The sequence below is a fragment of the Scyliorhinus canicula genome, chromosome 11, assembly GCF_902713615.1.
Source record: "Scyliorhinus canicula chromosome 11, sScyCan1.1, whole genome shotgun sequence".
In the NCBI taxonomy this organism is placed as follows: Eukaryota; Metazoa; Chordata; class Chondrichthyes; order Carcharhiniformes; family Scyliorhinidae; genus Scyliorhinus; species Scyliorhinus canicula.
The window spans coordinates 79,101,970-79,119,540 of record NC_052156.1 but is presented as its reverse complement, the minus strand read 5'-3'; the positions used below and the strand labels follow the sequence as shown (position 1 = coordinate 79,119,540).

The following is a 17,571-nucleotide window of genomic DNA, read 5'->3' as shown; positions in this document are numbered from 1 at the left end:
CAGATAGAGGGCAACTCTCAAAAAAGGTCCTGAAGCAACAAAGACCTCAGAGGAGACAATGAAGACCTCAGGGAAGAAGAAATAGAAGATCCCAGAATGAGGGCACCAAAAGACCCCAGGAGAGCAATGAAGCCAAAAAGGGTTAAGCTGACGTTGAGACAAGGAGAAATGAAAGGTTCCATTTGTGAAATGTATATGTCCAGTAAGAATGTGATGGATTCCGCTTTGAAGAAACGCAGATATGAAAGACTTCAAAAGAATCTCAGAACGATTGAACATGATGAGGAATCAGCAAAAACAATTAATGCTCTGGAGAACACATTAAAACAAGATGAAATGTCTCACAGCAAACTTAAAAAAACAGTTGCAAAAATTTACAAAATGAAGTTAAGGAAAATTCAATGAGACAATTGAGACTAAGCTGAACTCTGTGAAATATGTAATGAGGAAATAAGATCAAGTCCAGTGAAGAATTGAATCGGGAGTGTCATAATATACACCAGTATATCATGGTGCAGACACACACTGATGGACGCACACAGGGACCAATCAACATGTACAAACACCGCAGCCAATCACCAGTTAGAATACATACACTATAAAGGCAGAGGGCACCACGGTTCCCGCTCATTCTGGGTGCTGCCTCTCGGTGTAACAAGAACTCATCCAGCCCAGCACAGACTCACACCACGTACTGAGAGAATCAACTGGTTCGGACAAGGCTTAGGTCTCTAGTTTAAGTTAGCATCATTTAGACCCACCAGTCATCGTGTGTTTGTTAGTTAGAAGCTCGTTAATAAAATTGAGTTGAACCTTCATCAGTGTTGGAAGTGTCTGTTCATCTCTCAAGTCTACACTAGCCAACACTTCAGGGAGAGTAAGAGCTTGAAGAAGGGAAACCCGGCAATGAGAAATTAACAGAAGTGGTGAAGACATTGAAATTGACGCAGAATCAGCAATTCAGACAGAGAAAGAAACTGAGATTGCGCGCCAGAACAAGATTGCTGAAATGGTCATTCGAATGGAAAAACACAACCAATATGATAAAATGGCCGATGAAAAAGATGCTGAATTGAAATGCTGGAACGAAAAGAAATTTTATCACACCATCTAAGTACCAAAAACAAAATCCCACGATCACTCCTTCCCACGTCACAGACCGGGATTGTTAAAGAACTGTCAGGACATAAGACTTTGTTGTATTGTGATGATATGTATCTGCATGCATTATAACGCAAGGTGATCGGCAGAGCAAGGGTTAACGTGGGACTGGAGAGTGGCACCACCCACAGAGTGATGAATGGAGTCACATTGTCAGAGAACACTCTGGAACCGAACTCGGTAAGCAATAAGCTTGTATGGAAGTGCTCCATGCAAGACTATATTTGGAACTGTACGTAGTTAAAGCCTACCAGTAAAATTGTTTATCTTTAAATACACAAGCCTTAAGATCTCATTAATAAACCATCGCCATCCTACAAGAAACAGAAAATCTCCTCAAATACTCGATTTGTTGTCGCCAGACTCTTGTATAATGTTTAGATAGAATTTGGGTTTGAGCAACTTAGTTATGAAAGAGTTAAAGGGGGAGGAATGTGATGATTGTCCCTTTAAGGGCATCCAGCAGAAGGGGGACCAATTGGGACTCCCAGAGGGGAGTCCGTTTTTAATTTGAAACAATAATTTGTGAGATGTGGGTATCACTGGCGAGGCTGGCATTCATCATTTATTGCCAATCTTTAATTGTGCTTGAGAAGGTAATAGAAAGCCACCTCCCAGAATTTCTGCAGTCCGTGATAATCAGACCATAATGGGTACCATTAGGGGAGTTTTTCACTCTCCAGGAAACCCGAGAGAGGAGTTTAAAATTATAAAACTCAGAACTGAATGCTCAACCTGCCAGGAAGGCACGCACTTCTGGTTTAACCTGGGCAGGTGGGGTGGTCTGAGGAGGCAGTTATCAAGATGCGGGGTCGGTAATTATAATACGCCCGTGAGGAACCGTTCCTCAAAATTTGGAAGTCTCTTGGAGATAAATACTGTGAGCCTCCTGGGGCTCGTAAAACCCAGCAGCTAAAGGGAGGTGAGAACTGCCGGATCAAATGGTTAAGTACTTTTCCAGCACCACTTGTGGGCCTGGAGGAGCAGGAGTGCTTCCCTCTCATCTCTACGCTACCAAACCCCCTCCTCCCCCTCTCCCCCCCCCCCCCCCCCCCCCATGCCCTTCAACAACCTGCTTCATCCCCACTATCCAATATTGACCCACTGTCACTGCCTCTGTAACCCCCCCCCCCCCCAGCGGTTCCTAGCTGTGGGCATCTACCACTGGTTGTCCTACCCACCAGCCAGCCAGTCTCTCATCCACAGTTCTGTTAGGAATGAAGATCTTAACCCAGCAGCAATGAAGGAACACTGATATCTAAGTCCAAATAATTTGTGACTTGGAAGTGAACTTGCAGCTAGTGCTGTTCCCAATTGAGTGACTGCTAGGCCATGTCAGAGGACAGTTGACTGTTCCATTACCTAGCTAGCATGACTCCACCAGAAAAAGAGAAATTACATTAAGTCTGAATAAAGAATTTATAACTAAATAGATTCCTGTTTAACCTTTCACTTGTCTCTCCTTGCAGCCCTCTCTACCAGTCTCCATATAAACAAGCAAACCTTCATCCACAGGGTTTTTTAATATCCTCAGAGACCAATATTTTAAATGTTCAAGATCTCTTATTTCAGAAAAAACAATCAGCATAGATGAGGAGAGTTTACAGACTTTTTAAAAAGTCCCAATGTAATGAGACCAACATTTCTGAGATGTGACTCTTGTCTCTCCGGTAATTGAACCTTCAACCCACTGAACTAACTGCTTCCCCAAGAGAGAAGAAGAGGCAACATTGCAAAGCCTCGATGTAATTGCATAGTTTTATGCATAGTCCAAAATTCTGAAGTGTGTGTGTGTGCTTAAGTTAATATTTGTACGCCTGTGTTGATCTCATACCAGCCACTGTGCAATTGGAACAAAAGATGAACCTTTGTCAATAACATAGGGATAGGGGCAGGCCATTCAGCTTGGTTTGTCATTCAACTAGATTGTGGCTGATCTTTATCTCAATTCCACATACCTGGTTTTGCTCCATATACTTCAAAACCTGTACCTAATAAACAATTGCTAATCTTAGTTCTTAAAAATTTCAATTCACCCAGCATCCATAGCCTTTTGGCAGTAATAGTTCCACCATGCTTTGTGATAAAGCGCTACCTGATTTCACCCCTAAATGGCTTAGCACTGATTTTAAGATTGTGACACCTTGGCCGGGATTCTCCCTTCTGGGGACTAATTAGGGCGCGATTCTCCGCAAAGGCGGAGAGTCGTGAAGGCTGCCACGAAACCGGCCGTGTTTCACGGCAGCCTCCGCGCCCCCTCCCGGGACCCGATTCTGCTCCCCGGTCGGGGCTAGCATCGCGGCCCCGTGAACTCCGGCATCGCGGGCTTAACGAATTTTGCCAAGGTTAGCGACGGCTGACGCATATGATGACGTCATCCGTGCATATGCGTCTGACCCGCGCATGCGCGGTCCGTAATGCCCCTCAGCCGCCCCGCGGATTTATCCTGCGGGGCGGCGAAGGGAGAAAGAGTGCGCGGGAATCGGACCTGCTGCCCGCGATCAGTGCCCACCGATCGCGGGCCCATGCCACCCTTGGCACGGCCGTGGTGAGGCCGTGCCAATCGGTGGCATGGTTGTGCAGAACGGCACTTTGCGGCCGTTTTCACGAACTGGTATAGCAGGTGTATTAAAAATCGTGAAAACGGCCGTAAAGGCCTTGGAAATCGGCCCATCGGCCAGGGGAGAATCGCTGCTCGCCGTAAAAAAACGGCGAGCAGCGATTTGTGCCGGGGGGCAGGCGTGGGGGGGGGGGGGGGGGGGGGGGGGAGAATAGTGGGAGGGTGTCGGACCAGCGTCGCCGTAAAAATTTGCGCCGCCCTCTATTCTCCGCCCCGTCGTGAGGGAGGAGAATCGTGCCCTAAGTCCCCACGCTGGCTGTAAAACAGGCGCCAACCACTCCGGCGTCAACAACCCCTGAAAGTGCAGAATTCTCCGCATTTTCGGGGGCGAGGTTGACGGCGGAGGGGTTGGTGCTGCTCCAGCTGGCACCGGACGGTGCGAGTTCGCGCATGCGCGGAATGGCCGGCATGATCTCGCGTATGCGCAGATCTGCCGGCGTATTTTCGCGCATGCACGGGGGGTTCTCTTCTCCGCGCCGGCCATGGCGGAGCCCTACATTGGGCCTGATGCAGAAGAAAGAAGTGCCCCCACGGAACGAGCCCGCCCGCAGATCGGTGGGCCCCGATCGTGGGCTAGGCCACCGTGCCCCCCCCCCACCCCCCCCGGGGTCCGATCCCCCTGCGACCCCCACGAAGACTGCCCACGCATACTCACCTGCCAGATCCCGTCAGTGCGTGAGTTGGGTGATTCATGCCGGCGTGACTGGCCAACAACGCACGGCCACTTGGCCCATCGGGGCCCGGAGAATCGCCGGGGGGCCGCTGCCAACGGCCCTCGACTGGGGTGGCGGGAATCCCGCCCCCGCCTGAAAAACGGCACCGGACAATACGGCAGCTGGCATCGGGTGGGATTTGCGCCTCCCCCCGGGGATTCTCTGACCCGGCCAGGGGGAGGTCGGAGAATCCCGCCCCTTTAATTCTGGACTCCCTTAACTGGAGGGAGATATTCCTCCATATCTATTCAGTCAAATTCTTTTGTAATTTTAAAGATGTCAATTTGATCAACCTCAATCTTCTAAACTCAAGGGAATACAGCCATGGGAATGCAGCCTGGGCTGATAAGTAACCCGTCAAGTACTGATGCAAGTCTGGCGAATCTGTATTTTTACCCTTTGCAAAATTGGTTGAATTTGTGCTTCATTTGTTAAAATTTCCCTCCAGGCATCCAGGACCAGATTCTCCCGCAATTGGCGGGATGGCCCATTGCCGGAGCCAAGAACGGCGTGAACCATTCCGGCGTCGGGCTAACTGGAAGTGGTAGAATCCCCCGCACTTCCGGGGGCTACGCCAGCGCCGGAGAGGTTGGCGCTGCGCCAACCGGCGTCGAAGGACCGGCGTGAGTTAGCACATGCGTAGAACCGCCGGCGTGGTTCCGCGCATGTGCAGACCAGCCAGTGTATTCTTGCGCAGGGGGCGTCTTCTCCATGTCAGCCATGGCGGAGCCCTACAGAGGACGGCGTGGAAGGAGGAAGTGCCCCCACGGCACAGGCCTGCCCGCAGATAGGTGGCCCCGATTGCGGACCAGGCCACCATGGGTGACTCCCCGGGGCCGGATCTCCCTGTGTGCCCATCCCGTTCCCCCCCCCCGCCCCCTCCGAGGACCGCACCAGCCGACCTACCAGCCAGGTCCCGCGGTGTTGGACCATGTCCATTACACAACAGCGGGACTGGCCAAAAACTGATGGCTGCTCGGCCCATCGGGGCCAGTACAATTGCCAGGGGGACTACTACCAACAGCCTCAGACCGGGGCGGCGTGATCCCCGCCCTTGCCAAAAACCGGCGCCGGAGAATACGGCAGCCGGCGTTGGATCGGCGGGGCGGGATTCATGCCGCCCCCCCCCCCCCGGGGATTCTCCGACCCGGCGGAGGGTCGGAGAATCCCGTCCCAGTGTCCAAAACTGAGGAGGTGAGGTCTTCCCAAGGTGGTGAAGCACAAATTCAACAGAAACAACTTGAACAGGATTCTCCGATCTGCCAGTCACGTTTACCTGGGCGGCGTGTCCCTGCTGGCAGCGGGATTATCTGTTCCCACAGTGATATATGATCAATTATTGCGAAAGCGAGATTAGAGAATAATCAAAGGCTTTATTAGATAAGATGTGTTCCCCAGCAGCTCGTAACAGAAAATGGCTGCAGCCGGGGATCAACACCTCTTTATACCACCCACTGGGCGGAGCCAACAGACAGGGATTTACCCACGTATCTCTAATACAGTAGTACCTCCAACGCAGGTACCGTAATACATATAATACGGTCGACCACACACAGCCGGCCAATTGGGTTTCCCATTGTGGACACCCCACGCCGTTGGGAAACCCGTGGGCGTGGATGTGCTGCCGGCGTTGCGGAGAATCCTGCTGATGGAGAATTCTGCAGCTTGTTTTCACACAGTACAATTTGCATAAAAACACCCCAAGGCGCTTCACTGGAGCATTATAAAGCAAAATATGACCCAGAGCCACATAGGGAGATATTGGGGCAGGTGATCAAAAACATGGTCAAGGTGTAGTTTCTAAGCAGGGACTTAAAGGAGGAAATGTACAATCTGTACACTTGTTTTTGGCTCCATTCTTACTCAGAAACATTTCAAACTATTCTGGTGTAAATCTGACACCTCTGGAACTCATAAATTGCAATCAACTTCTCAAAAACCTCAGTCATTTTACACCTGGTCTATTTGGTGTAGACTCAATATTATCCACTTGGGCTATGGCTATCGACCAAAACAAGATACTCTTTTCCTTCCACTTCGAAGAAATCGATATGTATTCATTCCCACAGTTTTCCTGTGTTTGAACCTGGAATGAAAGAAACCTTGGCTGGATCATTTCTCATTCTGAAACACACTTTGCAGCATTTCCACCTCAGTGGGTAGGAATAAATCAGACTTCACAGGAAATCTCAGGAGGGTATCTGCATTTGCCTGGCCTCCTTACTTACGATATTTAATCTCGTACTGGTGGCTCGTTTGAACATTTCGTCCTCCTTGATCAAAGACCAAATTGTGCTCTCTTCAGCTCTTTCTCAGTGCCAGCTGTGCTCTAACTGATCCCTGTTGTAAGTAACTCGGCCCAGTTTAACTGTATCTTCTTAAGCAAATTCCTTCCTGACCGGGGGACTTTGTTCATTGCTATTGCCGCCAATGCCAAGTGATAGGACGTAGCATTGTACTGCACCCTATCATTAACTGCGGCTAACACTGGAATACTATTATTGGAATAACACATCACTTTCGCACCAGGGATTCTGGTTTTGCTTCAGATTCCAGAATCCTTATTTTGCTTTGCTTTTATTATAATAATCTATTTCCTTTTTCCTCAATTGCTTGTCATTTTCCTATTAAACTCAACCATGCTATTCACTTCAACAGCAGCAGGTAGAGAATTCCACATTCTCACTACTCATTGGGGTAAAGAAGGTTCTTCTGAATTCCCCATTAGATTTCTTGCTGACTTGAAGTGCAAAAACACTGCAGGGCCATGGGGGAAAAAAATGGAGCAATGGTACTGACTGGATATGAGCATACGATAAAAGGAGCACAAGGAGGCCAATCGGCCCCTCAGCCTATTTCACCATTCAATAAGATCATGGCTGACCTGTTGGTGTTTCAAGTTCCACATTCCCATCTACCATCAATAACCTTTGGTTTCCTTGCCTAACAAGCACCTTACCTTAAAAATATTGAATGACTCCGCCTCCACCATCTTCTGAGTCAGAGAGTTCCAAAGTTGGACGTCTGAGAGAAAACAATTCTCTTCAGCTCTGTCCTAAAAGGGCGGCGCCTAAATTTAAAATGGTGCACCCTTTTTCCTGACTCACCATATGAGGGAATGTTATATCCAATTCAATTTTGTCAAGACCATTCAGGATCTTATATACTTCAATCAATTCAGTATCTCTTCGGAATTCCATTGGAAACAAGCCTAGTCTGCCCAACTTTTCCTCACAAAAGTCAACCGACTCATTCCGGGTATCAATCTAACGAAGCGCCACTGAACCACCTCCAGCACATTTCCATTCCAGCTCTTTGAAACAGCCAGCAAAGACACTCGGAGCTGAATGGTCTCCATCTATAGCTGTAATGTTCCATTACTGACATACAGATCACTTACCTCCAAGCGTGCGGTTCAAACGTTTTGCACATTCCTCTGCATGCCGAACATGGGGATTCTTTTCTTGTTTGATGGAGAATGGACATCTGGAAAGAGAACGTAAAGAAATACAAGAATGAGAAGGCTAGCCCATCAAGCTCAATTAGCCCACTAATGATCTGTTCCATTATAGAGCCTGTCCACCCCTTCTCTTGAGGAAAGCGCCTGCAAGATCTTTTCCTGTCCTGTAGCAGGCCAGTCGTCAAACTCCAGAATATCATTCCGGCATTATCAAAGCTCCAGTGGATTCAGTTGCACAGAAACAATGCTACTATAACCTGGGAATGATAGTGCAGAGGAGGTCATTTGGCCCATCATACCCAGAAAGACTATGCAATAAGTCTCAGCTCCCTGCACTTTCCCCAAAATATTTCCCATCTGTGACAAAGCAGTGGGGTACTGAGCACCCTAAGTGACACTAGGATCAGACGATATGAATCATGAAAATTAAAATGAAATGAAAATGGCTTATTGTCACGAGTAGGCTTCAATGAAGTTACTGTGAAAAGCCCCTAGCTGCCACATTCCGGCACCTGTTCAGGGAGGCTGGTACAGGAATTGAACCATGCTGCTGGCCTGCCTTGATCTGCTTTAAAAGCCAGTGATTTAGCCCAGTGTGCTAAACCAGCCCCAATGAATCATTTAATGAACCTCAGCTATAGTCAATATCTACTGTCAACTGGTCGCATTTTGAAGATCCTGAAAAGTTCTGGATATTACTATGAAATGAAAAATGTTAGGTGAATTGTGCTGAGGGATAGCGACAGGTATTTTCTGTCTCTGTCTATTGATTCTATCATGTTTTCGCAAATCAGGAGCAGTCTTCTCTTAGTCTGTCAATCTAATGGCAAATCCTGACATGCTCACATGAAATTCCTAATTCGGATATTAGCATATTTTAATCATAGAATTTACAGTGCAGAAGGAGGCCATTCGGCCCATCGGGTCTGCACTGGCCTTTGGAACGAGCATCCTACTTAAGCCCATGCCTCCACCCTATACCCGTAACCCAGTAACTCCACCTAACCTATTTGGACACTAAGGGGCAATTTAGCATGGCCAATCCACCTAACCTGCACATCTTTGGACTGTGGGAGGAAACTGGAGCACCCGGAGGAAACCCACACAGACATGGGGAGAATGTGCAAACTCCACACAGACAGTCTCCTGAGGCCAGAATTGAACCCGGGTCTCTGGAGCTGTGAGGCAACAGTGCTAACCACTGTGCGCCCATATACTGCCCACAAAGGTTGTTTTGCAAAATTCAGCCATATTCCTGGTGTAGTGAAGTGGAGAGTTTTACAGTAGATGCTGCCTCAATTCCTGGCAACAAAAGCTGGTGAGTTCAACGAGGCATAAACAGACCAGTGCTTGAACTGACCACCTTCAGCACCTCACCCAGGCCCACTCCTCCATTACCCTACCTAACCTTTTGTGACACTAGGGGACAATTTAGAATATCCAATCCACCGAAGCTGCACATCTTTGGACTGTGGGAGGAAACCAGAGCACCCAGAAGAAACCGACACAGACACGCGGAGGAAGTGCAAAGTACATTCAGTCACGCAAGGTGGTAATTGAACCCAGGTCCCTGGCGCTGTGAGGCAACCACTGTGCCACCGTGCCGCTCCATTTTGGGCCAAGTCACGAACTCTCAAACATTGTTCAGGCTCCATGACGCTTGCTGTGCTGTGAAGTTTCTAATTTCCCTCCCTGTATTTCCTACACTATAACAACTTGTTACTCATTACTATCTATGATTTTTGACACTATACTTAGAACGCCTATTGCTGGGCAGCATGGTGGCGCAGTGGTTAGCACTGTTGCCTACAGCGCAGAGGACCCGGGTTCAATCTTGGCCCGGGGTCACTGTCCGTGTGGAGTTTGCACATTCTCCACATGTCTGCGTGGGTTTCACCCCCGCAACCCAAAGATGTGCTGGTTAGGTGGATTGGCCACACTAAATTGCCCCTTAATTGGGAAAAAGATAATTGGGTATCTGAATTTTTTTTTAAATGTCTTTGCTGGGAAAAATCTCATCAAGTGTTCTTTTGTTTCCAGTGTCATAAGCTAAATAACGTAATTAATTTGCTGTTTTAATTTAGTTTCACTGCAGTAAGCGCTTTGACAGTAGTCTGCAATGTGTTATATTTGGCCGGAATTTTCCGACCGTTGGGATTCCCTTTTCCTGCTGGCAGTGCACCCCCACCTGCGAGTTTCCCAATGGTGTGGGGTGCCTTCAATGGACAATCCCATTGACAAGCGGCGGGAAGAGAGAATCCCACCATCAGTGAACGGCCCGCCGTCGAGAAACACCCGGATGGGGGACCGGACAATCCCCCACTTTTTATGGTATGGATATGTTATTAATGTATGAATGTAGGTAGACATGAAGTATTTACTGTTCTTAACTAATGACTGTATGATATGATTGACAGGAGGTGAAACCAAAGACAAAGGGTGGGATTCTCCTCTTCCCTAGCCACGTGTTTCTCGGTGGCGCGCCGTTTGCTGGTGGCAGGATTCTATCTTCCCGCCACTTCTCAGCGGGATTTCCCATTGAAACCACCCCATACTGCCGGGAAACCTGCGGGGATAGGGGAATAGAGAATCCCAGCGACGAAAATTCCGGCCAAATTTCCACTTTTGTCTATATAGCTCTATTCTATATATTTTTGAAAGGCTGTGCACACAGAAAGAGAATCGGAAAACTTTCTCAATATCAGTGCAGAACACCATTGCACATCGCTTCCTGCTTACCTGGAGAATTACTGAGCCCGACAATCTGAGACAGGAGATCTTGTGGTGCAGTGGACAACATCCCTGCCTCTGAGCTAGAAGCACTGAGTCCCACCCTGGGACTTGATGGCCAAGGCGTTCAGAATGTGGCCAAACAGGTTGTGTATCAACCTGCAAAATCCTCCCAACACACCAATGGCTGGCAGTAAGAGGAGGAGAGACTCCTGGGGCGGGATTGTCCCCTACCCGGCGGGGCGGGGGGGGTCCCGGCGTAGCGGAGAGGCGGCAAACACTCCGGCGTCGGGCCTCCCCAAAGGTGCGGAATTCTCCGCACCTTTGTGGGCTAGACCCGCGTCGGAGTGGTTGGCGCCTCGCCGACTGGCGCCAAAACTGGCGCCAGCGGCCTTTGCCGCCCGCCGCCCGAAAGGCCTTCGCCGGTTTGCGCATGCGCCGGTGCATCAGCTGCCGCTGACATCACCACCGGCGCATGCGCGCTGGGGAATTCTCTTCCGCCTCCGCCATGGTGGAGGCCATGGCGGCGGCGGAAGAAAAAGAGTGCCCCCACGGCACTGGCCCGCCCGTCGATTGGTGGGCCCCGATCGCAGGCCTGGCCACCGTCGGGGCACCCCCCGGGGTCCTACGACCCCACGCCCCCCCCAGGACCCCGGGGGCCTGCTCGCGCCGCCAATCCCGCCGCCACCAGAGGTGGTTCAAACCACGGCGGCGGGAGAGGCCTCTCAGCGGCGGGACTTTGTCCCATCGCGGGCCGGAGAATCGCCACAGGGGGCTCGCCGATCGGCGCGGAGGGCACTCCGATCGGCAGGGCATGATTCCCACCCCGCCAATTCCCGGGGGGCGGAGAATTCCGGCCAAGACGGGGGCGTGATTTTCACTTGTCCTGGGCGATTCTCCGACCCTGCAGGGGGTCGGAGAATTTCGACCCTGGTCAGCCGCACTTGATGCAAGCTGGTAACCTGTTCCAGGAAAAGAAACTTCCCTATGGGAACAGATGTGAGTCTGCCTTGTGCACCACTCAGTGTGGGAAGAGAAATAACAACAACAACAATCCCAGGTTTGACCCCCAATTTGTACCAACTTAAAACTTGGTCAAGTTGTCAGGAGGGCACTCGGAGGGCATTCATTGAATTAGGGATTCACCGCTGACCACCGTTGACCAATGTTGGCAGGGGTATATCTGCTGATGATAATATTGGCTAGAGTGTGAATGCCCCCATTGTTGGATAGTTCCAATATTCACCAAGAAGGCTACGAATTACAACTTGGATAGAAGTACCAGAGATTGAAAGGTTGATGTAGAACTGTTGATTTAGGACAGGTGTGGAGGAATAGAAACAAAACTGGCAAGTAAAAAAAAATAGAATAGATACAAGGTGGATTAAACCCTCTCCTGCATTGCCTCACCAGTGGGCCTAACATTTATATTCTCAAGAGACCATCTTCAATTGCAGTGAATATTACTCCGCACACCAGCCATGGAGCCTTTTGAGCTTACCAATTTAGCAGCATTGCGATTTGCCCTTTTAACCAGAGATAGATCACTGAAACCAGCAGAGAAAGGCAATTTGCAGCCTGTGAAATTGGGACTGAATTTGTTATCACCCACAAGTATCTTACGAGGTGGGAACAATTAACTTGCCTGTGAACCTTTCATAATACGCGTTCCCACGGGCGAGTTATGTCTAAACAATGTCCAGTGTAAGATATATGAAGCTGGCCAGTTAGTCAAAGGCAAGGCAGATCCAATTGGGATCTACTATATGATGCACATAATAGTGATTGTAAATAAACTAAAATTCTTTGAGCTACTCAGTGTGGACTCCTTTGTGGTCTTATAAAACTGCTGACAAGGGTAAAACTGAACTGCTATCGATGTTGCTACATCATCGGATAACCGGACTCCTGGTTCCTGTTGGATAAAGATTGGAATTTTATCTTCATTATGCCTCTGTTCAGATGGCTAGATATCTCTGACGCCAGTGGGTAGCACGGTGGCGCAGTGGGTTAGCCCTGCTGCCTCACGGCGCCGAGGTCCCAGGTTCGATCCCGGCTCTGGTTCATTGTGTGGCGTTTGCACATTCTCCCCGTGTTTGCGTGGGTTTCGCCCCCACAACCCAAAAAATAAATGTGCAGGCTAGGTGGATTGGCCATGCTAAATTGCCCATTAATTGGAAAAAATGAATTGGGTACTCTAATAAATTTATTTTTTAAAAATCTTTGACGCCAGTTTGGAAGACTGGGATCAGCATTTGCAGCAAATGTGCTACCTTTTCAGAGCAAAGAGTATCATGGAGAATGATCGCCAGACAGTCATCCTGCTGACTGCCTGTGGCGCACATACGTTCAGAGTGATGTGCTTGCCTTGCCTACCTGGCGGTGCCTGACGCCCTAACCTTCGAACAACTGGTGGGGCAGCAACTTAACCCAACTCCACCCATTATCGTACAGCGGTATCGTTTTAATACCGCAGAGAGGACCCTGGGTGAGCCTGTCACGAGTATTTGTCCAGGTTGCACAAGATTGCCAAGTTTTGCGAATACAGCACTGCCCTGCAGAAAATGCTGCGAGAGTGTCGCGTGAGTGGCATTAACAATGTAGTCACCCAAAATAAACTATTGGCCAAACCTTCCCTACAACAAGCCATACAAGTTTCGCTGCCATGGGAAAGTGCAGAGCGAGGGGTGCAGGAGATACAAGGCATGGAAGTGAATACATTGGGGTGCGCAACCTCCTGGTGTGGGACCCCTCCCTAGATCGTTGCCCTGCCTGGACTAAGCGCTGTAAAGGCCCCACCCATAAGACCATAAGACATAGGAGCAGAATTAGGCCACTCGGCCCATCAAGTCTGCTCACCATTAAATCATGGCTGAAATTTTCCTCATCCCCATTCTCCTGCCTTTTCCCCATAACCCTTGATCCCTTAATTAATCAAGAACCTATCGATCTCTATCTTAAAGACACTCAGTAATTTGGCTTTCATAGTCTTCTGCCGCAAAGTATTCCACAGATTCACCACCCTCTGGCTGAAGAAATTTCTCATCTCTGTTTTAAAGAATTGTCCTTTAGTCTGAGATTGTGTCCTCTGCTTCTAGTTTTTCCTCCAGTAGAAACACCCTCACCACATCCACTCTATCCAGCCTCTCAGTATCCTGTAAGTTTCAATAAGAACGCCCCTCATCCTTCTGAACTCCAACGAGTACAGACCCAGAGTTCTCAACCGTTCCTCATACGACAAGCTCTTCATTCCAGGGATCATTCTTGTGAACCTCCTCTGGACCCTTTCCAAGGCCAGCACATCCTTCCTTAGATACAGGGCCCACAACTGCTCACAATACTCCAAATGGGGTCTGACCAGAGCCTTATATAGCCTCAGAAGTACATCCCTGGTCTTGTATTCTAGCCATCATGACATGAATGCTAACATTGCATTTGCCGTTCTAACTGCCGACTGAACTTGCACGTTAACCTCTAGAGAATTGTGAACACGAATTCCCAAGTCCCTTTGTGCTTCTGATTTCCTAAGCATTTCCCCATTTTGAAAATAGTCTATGCCTCCATTTCTCCTTCCAAAGTGCATAACTGCACACTTTTCCACATTGTATTCCATCTGCCACTTCATTGCCCACTCTTCTATCTTGTCCAAGACCTTCTGCAGCCCACCTGCTTTCTCAATGCTACCTGTCCCTCTACAGCTCTTTGTATCATCTGCAAACTTAGCAACAGTGCCTTCAGTTCCTTCTTCCAGATCATTAATGTACATTGTGAAAAGTTGTGGCCCCAGCACCGATCCCTGAGGCACACCACTAGTCACCAGCTGCCATCCTGAAAAAGACCCCTTTTTCCCCACTCTCTGCCTTCTTCCAGTCAGCCAATCCGCTATCAATGCCAGGATCTTACCCTTAACACCATGGGCTCTTAAGTTATTTAACAGTCTCCTATGCGGCACCTTGTCAAAAGCCTTCTGGAAATCTAAATAAGTCACGTCCACTGGTTCTCCTTTGTCTAACTTGCTTGTTACTTCCTTAAAGAACTCTAACAGATTTGTCAGACATGACCTCCCCTTGACGAAGCCATGCTGACTCAATCCTGTTTCATCATGCACTTCCAAGTATTCCGCAATTTCATCTTTAATAATGGACTCTAAAATCTTACCAATGACCGAAGTCAGGCTAACTGGCCTATAATTTCCTGTCTTCTGCCTCCCTCCCTTCTTAAACAGTAGTGTTACATTAGCCACTTTATAGTCCTCTGGGACCCTTCCTGCATCCAGTGATTCCTGAAAGATCACCACCAATGCCTTCACAATCTCCTCAGCTATCTCTTTTAGAACCCTGGGGTGTAATCCTGTTGGGTGAAGGTTGCGTCGTCCTAAAGGGAAACGTCCCTGGAATCCATGGAGGGTGAGCCGGGCCATTGAGGGGTGTGTGGTCACCATCGCAGGTGAAAGAGTAGACCACAGTCCAACCAGAGATCCAGGTGCCCCGCCGGTATCCACCTGGATGAGCCTGAAGAAGGTGACTGCATGCAGTTAAATTGCGTGGCAATGCGTCGGATGGCCCCCATGGGCATTTACTGGACATGGAACCTGACACTGGCGTGGTGGTATCCGTTGACGGGCAGAGTACGTTTGACCACATTAAACAAGGAATACAAAATTTGGACCTAACCGATACCGAAGCTAAGTTGGCCACCTACACTCGCGAGCCATTGGTACCACCATGCACCTGGTGGATTATGATCATCAATTAGTGTGCCTCCCACTTATTGTGGTCAGGGGACAAGGCCCCGATTTGTTGGGCTCTGATTGGTTGCGCCAGTTACAGCTAAATTTGCAGTGTATCCTCCAGATGGGGTCCGTGGTGAATTGTTGGGTAAATTGTTGGGCAAGTTAGACAAAGTATTTCAACCCAGACTGGGGAAGATAAAAGACGCTGTAGCTCGCATTCATGTCAACTTCGGAACCCAACCGTGGTATTTTGGGGCACGCCCAGTCCCCTTTGCGCTGTTGGAAAAAGTAGAAACTGAACTCAGTTTGTTGGAGAATCTGGGTATTACCAGGCCTGTTTGTTTTGTGGATTGGGCAGCGCCGGTGGTGCCAGTGTTAAAACCAGACAACACAGTCCAGTTAAATGGGGACTAAAAGATCACCATGAATATGGCTTCAATTCTGGATCATTACCCCATGCCCCACATTAAAGGTCTTTACACAAAGCTGGCAGTTGAATGATTGTTCACTAAGTTCAACATGAGCCATATGTGTTTACAGCTTGAGTTGGGCGCAGCCTCCCAGAAATATGTTACAATAAATACGCACAGAGGACTGTACGAGACGATGGCTGCCTCTCGGGGTTCTGGTGTACTTTGTGTTGCTTATTTAGGATGGTTCGCAAAGTGTTCCATAACGTCCACAGTATAGCTTTTACTTAAACAAAACTATGATTTTATTTACACTCAACTGGGTTTTGACACCTAATCCTTTAGAATATAGAATTGATCAATAACATTTAACTACACTCATCTACTGCTAATCTCACTACTGGTATAATCTATAATCTAATCTTCTCACACTATGACCTTCTCTAGTTGTCTCCTGATTACACTCCTCCCCTAAGGTCTAGCATCACTGCTTTATATAGTAGTATCTGCAGCTACATCTAGTGGCTATTCTTGGTACTACATGAACCCTTGTAATGCTGATAGTTATGATAATACCACAGGGGTGTCCTCTGCCTGTGCTATAACAAGTCATGGAGAACATCCTGAGGGTTTGCCACGTGTGGCAGTTTATTTAGATGACGTGCTAGTCATGGGAGCGACTGGACAAGACCATCTGTAGAAATTTGAGGCAGTACTGAAGCGTTTCTCTGAGTCTGGTGTCCGCTTGTGACAAATTAAATGTGTCTTTGATGCTAGGGAGATGGTCTACCTTGGTTAGCAGGTGAACCGCGAAGGCTTAAACCCTGTCGCAGACAAGGTGCGCGCCTTTCAGCAGGCGCCCACTCTGACGGAAGCTTACACAGTGTTGTTCATAGAACATAGAATATACAGTGCAGAAGGAGGCCATTCAGCCCATCGTGTCTGCACCGACCCACTTAAGCCCTCATTTCCACCCTATCCCTGTAACCCAATCACCCCTCCTAACCTTTTTGGTCACTAAGAGCAATTTATTATGGTCAATCCACCTAACCTGCACGTCTTTGGACTGTGGGAGGAAACCGGAGCTCCCGGAGGAAACCCACGCAGACACGGGGAGAAAGTGCAGACTCTGCACAGACAGTGACCCAGCGGGGAATCGAACCTGGGACCCTGGCGCTGTGACGTTACAGTGCTATTTACTTGTGCTACCATGCTGCCCTACTGCCCTACGCCTCCGAACTTTGTTCATTTGTAGGATTGTTAACAATTACGGATGTTCATTCCGAATCTTCCGACCACGTTGGCCCACAAACACATCCTTTTGAAGAAGAATCAAGTATGGGGGTGGAGGAAGCCACAGGAAACTGCTTTTCAGCAGTTGAAGAGGCAGTTATCGCCTTCCGGGTTACAAATCCATTACGATCCTGCCAAACCCTTGTCTCGTACGATGGATTACCTTGTGGTATTGGAGCCATCCTGTCACTGGCTGCGGTGGAACGGAAATTTGCACAGGTCATTATTTACGCGCACCATCACCAAAGTGCTCATTACAGGTAATGGACACCTTCACGAGTGAGGAGTTCACACAGTTTTTGAAGGCGAATGGGAAATGGCACATTCATGCCGCCTTGTACCACTCGACTTCTAATGATTTTGTGGAGCGTGCCGAACAGGCGTTCAAAAGAGGCCTGAAGAAGCAGTCTTTAGGTTCGATGGACACAAGGCTGGCTTGTTTCTTATTTTGC

General features: G+C 48.7%; 1 protein-coding gene across 1 annotated transcript in view; it reads right to left on the bottom strand.

Moving 5' to 3' along the window:
• lmcd1 (LIM and cysteine-rich domains 1) overlaps nt 1-17,571 on the bottom strand; it is an 86,269-nt gene that overhangs the window by 54,383 nt on the left and 14,315 nt on the right. The window contains exon 2 of the mRNA XM_038810762.1: nt 7,895-7,980. Coding sequence (XP_038666690.1) covers nt 7,895-7,980 — 86 coding nt within the window. The remainder of the gene's footprint in view (nt 1-7,894; nt 7,981-17,571) is intronic.